We start from the raw sequence: 13,100 nt of genomic DNA, 5'->3' as shown, positions 1-13,100 counted from the left end.
ATTAATCTAATGTGTCGTTTTGTTAAATGTGGGTATTTTATTTATTAAATTAATGAGTATGGCTTGACTGATAAGTCAATGAGCTTTGATTTTTTAATTTTCATTACGCATGATTAAGAACATGAACTTGAGATTTGTTCACGGTAATGTTACTAATAAATTTAATAATGCTACTTATATATCTTTAACTTAATATTAAGAAAAAATAAAATGTACGAATATATTATAAAAATAATAAATAAAGTAATATTAAATTATTTTAATTATAAGTAAAATACCCGAGTAAAAGTATATTATATAGCATATAATATAGAAGATATTATATAAATGGGAGGATTTACAATGTCAAGGGCATAATAAACTTTTCAAGTGAAAGGTTTGTAAAATATGATCAAAGTAATTATTGTGATAACTATATAATAAAATGATTAACGAACACAAAATTAAATAACTTTTACATAACAAAAAAAAAAAATAACTTTTAAATAATGAACACAAAGTTGAAGACCACCTAAAATTTACTCGAAAGTGATTACTATGTTTTATCCTTACTTTGCTTCCGTTTTGTGAATATTTAAAGTTCGGCAGTCATTTACTAGCTAGTTGAAAAGGACGTTTCAAGGACCAAGTGTGGAACTTTGGCCTTCTACATGCTGATATTTACTGTGATATTTTTGTTTCAAAGACAAGGTCTCCAATTGCAGAAGCATCCTTTTCTATTTCTTTCTTGAAATACAAAGGTCTCCAATTGTGAAAGCATCCTTTTGTTTTGACCATTTCATCAAGAGTGGATAACTATACTTTTTATGATACATACATACAGGATAATAATTCTGAAAGACATGAGAACTATAAATAGTAAGATAATGAGTTAAGTATTATATAAGAATATGGTCACAGAAAACACAATAATTGAATTATCAACAGCATGTGATGTGATTATTAAATAAAAATAATCTATATCTATACAGAGAAACTTTGCTGTTAAGCAAAAGATTAATCCAAATGGTGATTTACGTTTTAGTAGTGGCCTACCACCATCAAAGTTCAATGAAACACTTCTTTTGTTTTTTTCTCTAGTCAACTATGGTATCAAGAAAACAAAAGGAAGTTTCTTCCCAGTCATTTTCTTCACTGTATTGAAAAATCAACTAAAATTTGTGTAATTGAAAAGGACAATTGAGAATTATGTAGCTTGCACTTGTGTTTCAGGAACTTTCTTCATGAAATCGAGCCGGGCTTGTTTGGTTTGTTTAGGAGCTACAAGAATAAACAGACAATTTCCATCAGCACATAAGCTAATGTAGCTACTAAATGTTCAGGGAACGATTAGTTATGCATAAGATATGCATTTACTCTACCTTTTTGGCCACTTTGATTATTTGAAGCTAGGACAGTAGATTTCCATTCCTCGTAAGCATGTTTGTCCATACATTTGCGCTTCTTGTATGCTGATGACTGCAAAATGAAAGGCCTCAAAATTCAGTAACATACAACTCAAACTAAGATGTAAGAATTTTAATTATATAACACCAGCACAAAGTTTTGCAGAGATTATAACTTGCATTCAACCATGCTTTATTTTATGGTGAAAATGACAAGCCAGTAACAAGTCAAATTCATCATATTTTTTTCCAATTTAGGGATTCAAATAAGCATCTGTGTGGCTTGCCACAGACCCTATGTCCTCAAGAATTGTAGGATGTATCCTACCATCTATTCGTTGCATATATACATAACAGGTTTTACATCTGAGTTGAGGGCTTCTTGTTCCTTAATTATGTTGATTAGTGGTATGGCATTATTAACTAGTAGCAAAATTCAAGAGAGTTCCTATTATTTACATTATCCTCCTCAGATGAATAGCCACCATCTTCAACAGTCCTTTTCTCAGGTAATACATCTAGCAGCTCTGCATATGCAAATCACTGTGTTAAATTATCTTCTTATGTATTGAAAAGCACTGAACCACATTTTGCTTGCAATAAAGTGAGAACTTAATCAGCATGTGTTACCTCGGTTCCCCTTTACTTTTGTAGGATCTTTTTTCTCCTTTGATATACCAAAAACATCAAAACAAAGATCATTCATCGAGGTAGAAACCTGTATCATGTCAATACACATAAAAATATTAGAACCATGGTATAGCAAACAGAGGCGGATGTAGCGTTTTGGCAACGGGTTCAACTTAACTCATAACTTTTGATGTGGAGTAAAAATTTGTATGTAAAAATTTATTAAAATTACAAAAATATTAGATATGAACCCATAACTTTAACATTATAATGGGTCCAATACCAAAAACCTTAAAGTTGAACCTATAAAATTCAAATCCTGGATCCGCATCTGATAGAAAACTGATAGCTTAAGTAAATAAATGAGAAGTAAAGGAGCATAAGGACTTACACTAGCAAATTCAGATTCTGATGTGCCACAAAGCTCAATTAACTTCATTTTGTCAACCTTGAGCTGCAAAACACAGACGAAGAAACAATGAGGCATTTTATACCAAATTATCATGCTACTACAACCAGTACAAGAGAGCAAGACTGACAATAAGTAAAGAGTAGAACAAACAAACCTTGTGCCTTTTTGCGCACAGATAGAATGCAGCAGCAGTGAACACAGGTCGAGTGAAATCAGCACTTGCCCTTCGAGAAGGTGGCAAGGATGCAAGAAACCGATCCTTGTACCTGAAAATAAACAATTCAAATCATTCATTCACTATGAGAAGCCTAATTCTCTAACTGCTTATACAAAAGCAGCTTATTCTTGTCCAATTTGGTTCACACACATTCGATCAAATATCATAGGCAGTACAATTCTGTAAAACCACGAGTGAGTACAAAGTCGACAATCAAACTTACAATGATAGACCTTTACGAACAAAAGGAATGAGCCTGACACACCCAAACTGAATTCCCAGTTCTCTAATATCAAGCTTGTTTCTGCAAAGTAGAATCAAAGAAGCATTCACGTCAGCAAGAATCTAACACATAACAAAACACTATTTGGCTCCAAAAGGAATGTACAGATTCACAAAAGGAAAATGTAGACTGAAACAAAAGATTAACAACTCACTTCACTCCAATCCCATTCTGCATTGAAATGAACGATCTGTTATAAGCCTTCTCAGACATCCCACTCAATTTTATCGCTGCCTGACGATCAAACACCACATCCATCCTACATTTATCATCAAAACATCTTACAAAATTATACACACAAATATTACTCCTACTATACCACATTTCACAACTCATCAGCACATAAAATAATTTTTTGTTCAGACCCAATAATGTTTCACAACTTGCTACAAAAATGCAAGGTAAGGCTGCATATATTAGACCCGATGTTGGTCCATCCTATACTCAGACCTCACACATATCGAGAGCTTAGTGGATAAAGCTACCCTTTTTTTAATGTTGATGCAATACAATAAATAGACAGCTAATTTGCCTTATAAAACAAATAATTAAGCATTAAGACAAAATAAGTCCAAATAAAACAGAATTTATATATTTCCCAACTAATTGATCCATTGGTGCTTTGACATCCAGAATCAACCCCCCAAAAAAATTAATTGAAACACATATAGAGGATGCAACACATTTTTGTTATTTTTATGTAGTACTATAAATCAACAAAAAACTGATACAGATCCTAATTTAATTGAAACACATATAGAGGATTCATAGAATCAATCCCTAAATTACACGATTGACCCGAACTAATTAAGAATTGACACATCATTAATTGACTCTCATTACCTAGAAGCAGCAATCTCTAGGCAAATTATAGCCTTGCATATCTCGCCCTACAGAAAAGAATCAAATAGATTTTTGGTTAACATTGTTCCAAATTACATTCCAATCGAATAAATTTCTTCTTTCAAACGACCAATTCATAACATTAGTTACTTACGACGCCGATGACAGAGGAATCGAATTGGACATCGGCGAGACGACGGAGCTCGGCGGCTTTACGTACAATGTGCTTGGTTTCAGATAGACCGAGCTTTCGGGCAATGTCGGATAGATCCATTTGATTTCAGGTTGGGGAATGAAAGGGAATTGGGGATTTTGGGTCGCATTTTGGAGGGTTTAAGGAGAGAAAGTGGGCATGGCGGGAATGTTGAATTGGTTGCGTTTTGGACGGTTTAATTTTCGCGCGCGCGGGGTTATGATACGGAGAGTCTGCCTTTGGCGCCAAGGATTATTTTTACTGTGGTAAAAGGGGGGTTTAAAAGCTAATTTGGAGGAAAAAAATTAAAGGAAATATAGCCCTTTTTGGAGGATTCTTATTAGTACAGCTAGGGAAAATATTGACTTCACCATTAACTTATTTATGTTTGATAATAAATTGTGGTGATAATAAATATAATTTTGGTTAAATGATAAAACGTACGTAAAGATCACATATCATCTATACATTAATGGGATTTTTTTGTTCTTATACACTATTTGAAACCTTATTACAAAAAATGTCCAAGTTTTCGTATTTACCCGACCTAAACACGTTTTAGCTACAAAAAATATATATTTGTTTAAACTAGAATCTTTTCTGCGATAGTCTTCCTTATTTAGACGCGGGATTTTGGGATCGCTTATATTTCAATTAGAGATTTTACTGACGCAATCATCACACCATAATCAAGGCAACATATTTGTAGAATCCTTCTATTACGCAGATCTTCTCTGGTTATCATCGCACAATAAACAAGGCAATATATCTGTAGTATTCTTCTATTCTCTGGTTTCCTCTGATTTTTCATAAACAAAGGTTATGAAGGAAACAATTGCAAATAATTAGCTACAATTGAATTGAATTTCGCAACATAATGACAAAATTAGTGATTATGCTCCGGCTCAATGGTCAGTGGGATAGCGTTGGGAGATACAAAGATTTTGATGTTGACGAAATTGTAGCCAAAGAAGATTCAAATTATGGTCAATTGAATTCCGTAATTGCAGAGCATCTAATGATCGATACCTCCGCAAAATTCATCGAAATCAAATACACTGTCAATGAACGTTGTCCTCTAATGGAAATTCGGAACGATATGGGAGTTCGAATGTATATGGAGACGAAAAAGGAAAACAAAAATTTAGGAATATATTTGTTATGTATAACCGTGCGTGATTTCGATTTGGAATGCAGTATATCGAATGCGAGCACAATTGCATGTTTGCTCTGTTTTCCCAGTGCTGATGTTTTTTCAATTTCAAGTGTTCTACAAATTATCTACAATAATACTACATAACAAATGTAGTTCAATTGTTATGTCTCTACTCTCTACAAGTATTCTGTCAAATACTGAACACATGAATATACAGTGGTCTGAATTAATATATTTTTAATTGAGCTCAGGTTCGTTTGATTATCGTAATACTAACGTGGTACAATTGTCAGGCAATTGTAACATAATTGGAGAAGTTTCAGGAATACTGAAGTTGATTGATATGCAAACATGTCCGTCAATTGTGGAATATGAAAGTATCATCATAACAGAACATACGCCAAATATAATTGAAGTAGGCCAAGTTTACAACAAGTAAACAATTGTCAGTGCAATGAAGCACTATTCTGTCATGGATAAGTTTCAATTTAGGGTGAAAATGTCTAGTGCAAAAAGGTAGGAACATTTTATTTGTCAAATTCAATATTGTGTATAAGTTGTAGTTTTTTGTATATAAATTGTTTAAGACAAGTTGTTGTGCATAAACAACCTCGTATTCTGTAGCTACAATTTGCATAATATTTTTTAAAATGTATTTATTATGTAGCTACTGCCTCGTATGTGTTGGAGACAATTGTACGTGGCACTTCAAGTCCACCAGCATAAATGAATCAGCATTGTTCAAGGTTCGAAAAATCAACAGCTTGCACACATGCTCTTTGATGGACAACACATATATACAATGCAAACCTACTGCCATGGTAGTTGGCAGCATGGGGATGCCAAAATATGCGGATCCTAAGACAATATACACATTAAAAGACATACAAACTGACATGTTGTCGGATCATGGTGTGAACTTAACATACATGCAAGCTTTAAGAGCAAAGAAAAAGCCTTTGAAATTTTTGAGAGGTCATCCTGCCGATTCCTACAGTCGCTTGCCGGGTTATTCGTATTATTCTGGAGAAGACTTATCCGGAGTGGGTAGTGAAATGGCAGAAGACTAAAGATGATTATTTCTTGTATGCATTTGTTCCACTTAATACGTCCATCAAGGGTTGGGAGCATTGTAGGTCAGTTGTAATAGTTGATGGTACCTTCTTGAAGTAGGCATATAGGGGAATCATGCTAACAACTAGCACAATGGATGCAGCAGGTAATGTAGATTAATTGCAAAAATATTGTGAAAAAAGTTGTTTTTAAGACTGTATTTTTTATATTTTAAGTTTTATTACAGAAATTGAATTTATTTTTGCTATCTATGTGATATGTAACATATTACCACTAGCATACGCCGTTGTTGATTCGAAAAATGACATATCATGGAGGTGATTTTTTGAGCAATTCAAACATGCATATGGTGAAAAACCAAATATGTGTATTGTTTCGGACTGGAATGAGAGTATCTTGAAGGCAACATCTACTGTTTATATAGGCATGCCACATTATGCTTGCATGTGGCATATTTGGACAAATGTAAGATCAAAGTTCAAGAAGGGTCATCTAAAGTTAAGCGAATTGTACTTTGCCACAGCACGATCATACATGAAAGAATGTCAAAGATTGAAGAGATCAACACACATGTTAAAGCATACCTATACGATATTGGCTATCACGGATGGCCTCGGGTACATGCTACGGTGAACAGAACGTGGATGATGATATCAAACATTGCAGAGTCATTGAATGTGGTAACCAAAGATGCAAGAGAGTTGTCCGTAGTAGAATTATTAGAGTACATGAGGACTCTTCTTGAATGTTAGACTAATGAAAAATTATTGAATGCAAATGGTATGTTCACATACTTTGGGAAAAAATACAACAAAGAGTTGGAGGACAACAGGACATTATCACAGAATATGAGAGTAAGTTATAGTCAATAACATCATATCATTGATTCCATCAAACTAAATATATACTGTTAATTATAGAAATATTATTGTATAATTGTAGTAATTTTGTTTTGTATAGGTTGCTGACAACTTGTTGTGTATTTGTAATGAAATTGTAGGTGAGGGCTTCAACAGATTACATCCATACTGTGATAGATGGGGTGAAGCGCTTCATTGTTTGCCTTCAAAATAAGAGATGTAGTTGTTGACAATTCCCGCTTGATGGACTTCATTGTCCACATGCTTTGGCGGCTTTGAGGCACAGGAACGAGTATTATGAAAACTATTGTTCTCCTTATTACACTAGGGAGAGCCTTCTGCATACTTATGAAATACCAGTAGACCCGCTGCCTGATGAAAGCAAATGAAACGTGCCACAACATATATCTGAAGAAGTTGTAAAGCCACCTACCGGGAAAAGGCAGTCAGGGAGACCTCAAAAATAAAGATACAAACTATATGATGAAGTAAATGCAAAAAAGTACAAGGGTTCATGTGGCAACTGCAGACTAGAAGGGCATAACAAAAGATCTTGTAGGAATGCTCCCAAAAGAAAATAAAAATTGATACAGTTTAAAGGTTTTTTTAACTGAGTACTGTTGATGATAATTTGTCCTTTAAGACATATGAAGTTGTATTTATTTTGTTCTGGAGAATTATAGTTGTGGTATAATTGTGTTGCTAATTTGAATAAAGATTGTCTCCTATAATAAATGTTTGCTAAACATATTTCAACTCTTAATGCAATTGGGTTGTAGTTATTTTGTTCAAATACTGGGTTTATTTATTACTTTTAAGCATTTCCTAACAACACTACTAAAATTGAATAAATTATATATTTTTATATAGTAGTTGTAGACATAATTGTAGTTATGTTGTAAAGAAATTATAAAGTACCGATATCGAGATTAAGTACTAACAACTTTCAACCAAAAAAAGTCATAGATATTTTCTATTATAAGCAATAGAATTCTAGACAAAATAACCAAACAAAAGGTAAAATAACTGTAGCACAAATCTGCTACAAATAAATTCTAGCTGACTTGTTCTTAATAAATAATTTGTCTACAACTTTACTACAATCCAGCTACAACTAAATACTTTAACTACGATTTTTCTACTGAAAAGGGCAACTAATTCTTCTTTTTCCGGACTTGTGTTCTCTTGTTCACAGCTGGTGCACCTTTTCTTCTTGCTAATCTGTCAGTCAACTCACTTCCACTAATTGCACCAAACTCTTACTTTTTCCTAGCATAATCCCAAAGGAGCACTCCATAACATCTACGGTGTTGATCAATATTAGGAAGGTCTTCCTTTGAAATCGATAGCTCTCCAATATTGACATATTCTGCAAATGCCGCCACGTATACACCACAATCACTGCAAAAAATAACAGGGGAAAATATTTAGCATTCAGTGTAAAATATAATTGGTTAAATAAATAGAAGGAAAAGCAGCACATACAATGATCCTTCTTTTTACTGGGGTATCTCACCGACCAATCATTGAATGTCAAGAAGGTCGGTAACACCTTTTTTCAATATATGCCGTTGTGTTCTTGTAGTTGATGTCTGGACGTTTGCCATAGAAGTCGGTGCATGACAAGTAGAGGGGGATCATAATAGCAAACTTGTCGACAACAGATTCAACAAGTTTATGATTTCGTGAAGAGAACATAGAATCATAAACATATAGAACCCTATCAATAATGTCAAACACAATCAATAACTAATGAAATTTCTCCACAATATTTATGGGCATAATCACAAAATCAATTTTGTCCCATGCAACATTTGCAAGTAATCGGTACCCCAATATGTATTCTTATACGATGTCCTGGGGTTTGACAACAACAAGCTTCTTATCGACATGAGAATTAATGTACCTCTCATAAATTTGTTCAATTCTAGTATTGAACATACAGTCAGTGGTTGTAAATCGTATTTTGTTTTCAGGACCATACTTTCCTCTCTTCCTCAAATAGTATAAAATAATATCAATGTCCTGTAAAAAATATATATTTCATTATTTCTCAATGCTTCATATAATTTAACTACAATTTTCAAACAAAAAATCTACAGATTTCTAAAATAACAGAATACTACAGCTAATCATTAAATTCTGCCAATGTATGTGTATACCGTATTGTTGAGGACTTGCCCGGAATGTGCCAAAGTATAAAAACAGTCATTTTTATTAACTTTATCTACTCCAAGATCAAACCACGGCTTGAGCTGGTTATCTTTCAAAGTATAAGACGCCTTCCTCCTATTTAAAGACATAGCAAGTACAATTATTATGTAGTTTCAGTTGGAAATCCATAAATTATATGCACTCGATAATATGAAAAAAATTGTATAATCTAACCTATTTGAAACCATGTCGGTACCTAAATATAACCACTTATTAAATTCTTTCAACAAGTCAGGATCAACATCGTCGTCAATAACCCCAGTAAATGGATGCTTGATGTTGAAAATTGGAGGAGTTCCAACAGAAGTGCTTCCCCCAGAACTGAAATAAGCGAGAAAGGGGGATCTGACATACTTTCTAGGAACCCTTGTTCATCCCTGATGCACAGAGGTTGTTTCATATTTATTTACCTCGCCGAACTTAACAATATGTGAGAAGTTCTCTAGCAACTCAAAATCATCAAGTGTTACTGCCCTTTTTTCCAGACCTGAAGTCATTGTCCGAATCACCTACATTGATGTAGTCGGTTGGTTCACCTACAAAATTTAAAACAAAAGGACAACATTGTATGTTGGTTGCATTAGTTCTTTTGGAAAAACTGAAACTTATATGAAAGCTGTTATTTTTTTCCTACAAATATACTGTAACTTATAATACCACTGAAATATTCATTGCAATCGTCTCTTTGTTGTATAACATTTGCTTGTTGAATGGGAGATTGCAAATGCATAGTCTCTTTCTCCTCGTTTAAATGCTTTCCTTGTATGCCAACTTTTGCATCCTATTTTGGAGAGTCCACATGCATAGTTTCCTTCTCTGTTACAATAAATGTGTATAACTTAATAAAATTGTAGATCATTTGTAATAAACAGAAACAACACTGTAGATAAATTGTAGTTTAGTTGTAGTTAATTTAGTGAAATGTTGTCTTGTCGCTGAGATGTAATGTGTATTGTGAAATATGTAGATAAAATGTACTAAATCATACCTACAGTTTCTTCCTCCAATACCCTTTGAAACTGGGAAGACAAGTCAACACTTACAGGAACATTCTCCTCATTTTGAATGTAAGACATGTGTCCTGTATCTAAGACAACAATTGAAAATATAATGTAGATTATTTGTTGGTAATTCAGTCTATATGTATATATAATGTAGATTATTTCTCATCAAATTGTGTTAAAATACATGTTTTACTACAGTTGCCCAACACTGGTTTAACACTACTGCCCAGATTCTGTTGTTTGTTCTTTTCTTTGTAATGCTTATCATTTTTTATAGAACTACCAGTAAACTGCAATGGGAATTTGTTAAGCTATATACTTTATGAATGCTAGTATAAACATAAACATGGTAAAAATTATTGTCCAAAATGAATATATTTCGAATGAAACCTTTGCGTCAATGTTTGTATCCAGTTGACTTTCTATTGCGTGTAACACAGGCTTGATGGAATCATTGAGTAGCAGTTGAATGCTACCTAGTTCTTGAAAAACCTAACGAACAAAAAATGGTTATAATGTATCTGACAATTGTATATATAAAGAAGACTAAAAAACAAGAATTAGGTATACCTCTTTCTTGAACAATCCAAGGTCCGAACCGACCTACATATTAAAATAGAAAGAGTTAAAGAAATAATTTGCATAACATAAATTAAAGAAACCAGCTAGGATTATCTTAAGATGTTACTTTATCAACATCTTTTTCTTAATTTTTTTAATTGTTTCACAATATCTTTCTTGTCATATATTCTCATTGCCTGCTTATGTCCAGATGGAGATGGAGCATCTGTCGGATACTCGCCCTTTGTTTCAGCTTCTTCAAGGATGTATTCAACTTTGTCTGGCAGAGTCATTTTAGAAAGCTCTTCTGGGGCTTCAAGCATGTTGGTGAACTGAGTGAAAAAAATATATGAGGGACCTAGTCATCATATTTATAAAATGTGTAGATAATTTGTATTATATTGTCTGTCCAGAAGTGAAAAATATTTACCTTGATCCATGATGGTTTGATCATTCTATCTTCCAATGCAGAAATACATATCTTGTCCTTACTAGCTGTCCAGTTAAGTATGCGAGAGATCGAATTACCAACCCCTGTAGCTATATCAGTGTTGACTGTAGAGCAACACTCATACAACCAGATTTGCACAGCGAGTGGAAAACCTCGAATGAGACAAAAATGCATAGAAGGGTTGAACTTATGCCTAACAGACTGAAGCAATTGTGTATAAGCTTCGATACCCCATGCGAAATTTCCATACTGCCCCGAGTCCACCAAATAGAACCTAAAATGGTCTATCAAACCATTATCTCTCTCTGAAGGGCAGAAAAAGAATTCTGTCAGATAGAAAATACACAGCTTGACTGCATCCTCACCATTCACCCAACTACGGTCGGTTACAATTTGTTGCAAGTATAACTTCTCAACTTTTTCCTTATTCGGAAAATAGCTCCTCATTGTTTTACTGTCATACTTAGTTGTGTAACCAAAATTCGCTACTTCTGTAAAACATCTAAGGCCAGTGATAAGGGCAAACTCCCTCAACCCAAAGTTCAACATCACACCCTTTATCTCTGCTGTAAAAAATGAGAACCAGATGCGTTCAATTCATACTTCATGATAAGGTGAATTGCCTGATTTTGGATACATATTTTGGGCAGGGAAAGGAAGTGCCCATGACATGTCTTCTTAAACAACTTTAACCCATTTTCAGACAATAACACCTTGATTTGGCCAGAAACAGCAGGGTCGGATAATGTCTGGAACCTAGTGATACCATAATCAACATCATGTGGTGCAAAAAATATTCAATTCTGCACCAAAAGAAACAGTAAGTTAATAAAACTCGTTTAAAGACCAAAAATAAAATAATCACAATTCTACTACACTTTAGCTACAGTCAGAAAGATATTAATACATTGTATACAAGTAAGTTATAAAATTAGTAATCATAATTGAAACTACAAATGCACTGATAAAATTATGTTTAGAGCAAGAAATTAGAAACTAACAACTAGACATAATATATACAATTTGTTTACAGAAAATGAAACTAACATATACAAATATAGCAAATAATAACCAATAAAAATAACTAAATCATGTAGTACATTTCCTAGCAAAATGATTTCGAATAATATACAAGAAATCTATAATTTCCAGGAAAATGTAAAAAAGTTGATAACCAAAAATAAATATACACAATGTAAACAAAATTTCTACAAATACAGAAAAATATAAAATATGTATAGTCGTGAGAATGAGAACATGTTTTGTAACTAAAAAAAAAAGAACCAAAATTATAACTACTAAAATTTTACCTTCTCCAATGACTGTTGGGGTATGGTTTTAGGAGATTTTTGAACCTTCTTCTTTTTGGAAGGTTTGACAATAGGAGAAACTTTGATTTTTTTTTTTTTTTGCAGGTTTCATGATAACTTCTTCTTCGAGGAAATCATCATCACAAGCATTTTTTTTGCTCTTCCGCTTTACTGATTTAGAAGATGTCGAAGTTTTACCAATATCCCTGTCATGCTTGAGTTTTTTTCGAGCTTATGCCCTAACTTCACGAGGGGAAAGCTTGGACTTTGTCTCTGGTTTTGCATGTGTCGATTTCACTATTTTTTTGTGTGAATCCGGTGAGAAAACACCCAAATCAAAAAGTAAGAATATCACTAACACTAGCTATTTAGGGCTATTCTTCAGAACTCCTTTCTTCTTCACTGTAAGGGAAGGAAATTTTTAAGTTGTTACTGATTTCGTAGGATTTTGAGCGAGAATTCAGAAAGATTGATAGAGATTGTAAAAGATTTTTGAACAAAAATGGA

The 13,100-nt window shown here is 33.3% G+C and overlaps 1 protein-coding gene across 1 annotated transcript; it reads right to left on the bottom strand.

Moving 5' to 3' along the window:
- Positions 1–891: 891 nt before the first annotated feature.
- On the bottom strand, positions 892–4,215 carry LOC104092307 (origin of replication complex subunit 6). Its single transcript, XM_009597869.4, has 10 exons — positions 3,925–4,215; positions 3,771–3,817; positions 3,082–3,186; positions 2,868–2,948; positions 2,582–2,693; positions 2,407–2,469; positions 2,016–2,103; positions 1,845–1,912; positions 1,362–1,458; positions 892–1,260 (listed from the first exon to the last, which is right to left on the bottom strand). The coding sequence occupies exons 1-10, from the start codon at positions 4,042–4,044 to the stop codon at positions 1,187–1,189; spliced, it is 855 nt and encodes a 284-aa protein (XP_009596164.1). The 5' UTR covers positions 4,045–4,215; the 3' UTR covers positions 892–1,186.
- Positions 4,216–13,100: the final 8,885 nt, after the last annotated feature.

The sequence above is a fragment of the Nicotiana tomentosiformis genome, chromosome 10 (genome assembly GCF_000390325.3).
Source record: "Nicotiana tomentosiformis chromosome 10, ASM39032v3, whole genome shotgun sequence".
NCBI lineage: Eukaryota > Viridiplantae > Streptophyta > Magnoliopsida > Solanales > Solanaceae > Nicotiana > Nicotiana tomentosiformis.
Note: the sequence above shows the minus strand (reverse complement) of the source record. Positions and strands in the feature narration are given on the sequence as shown.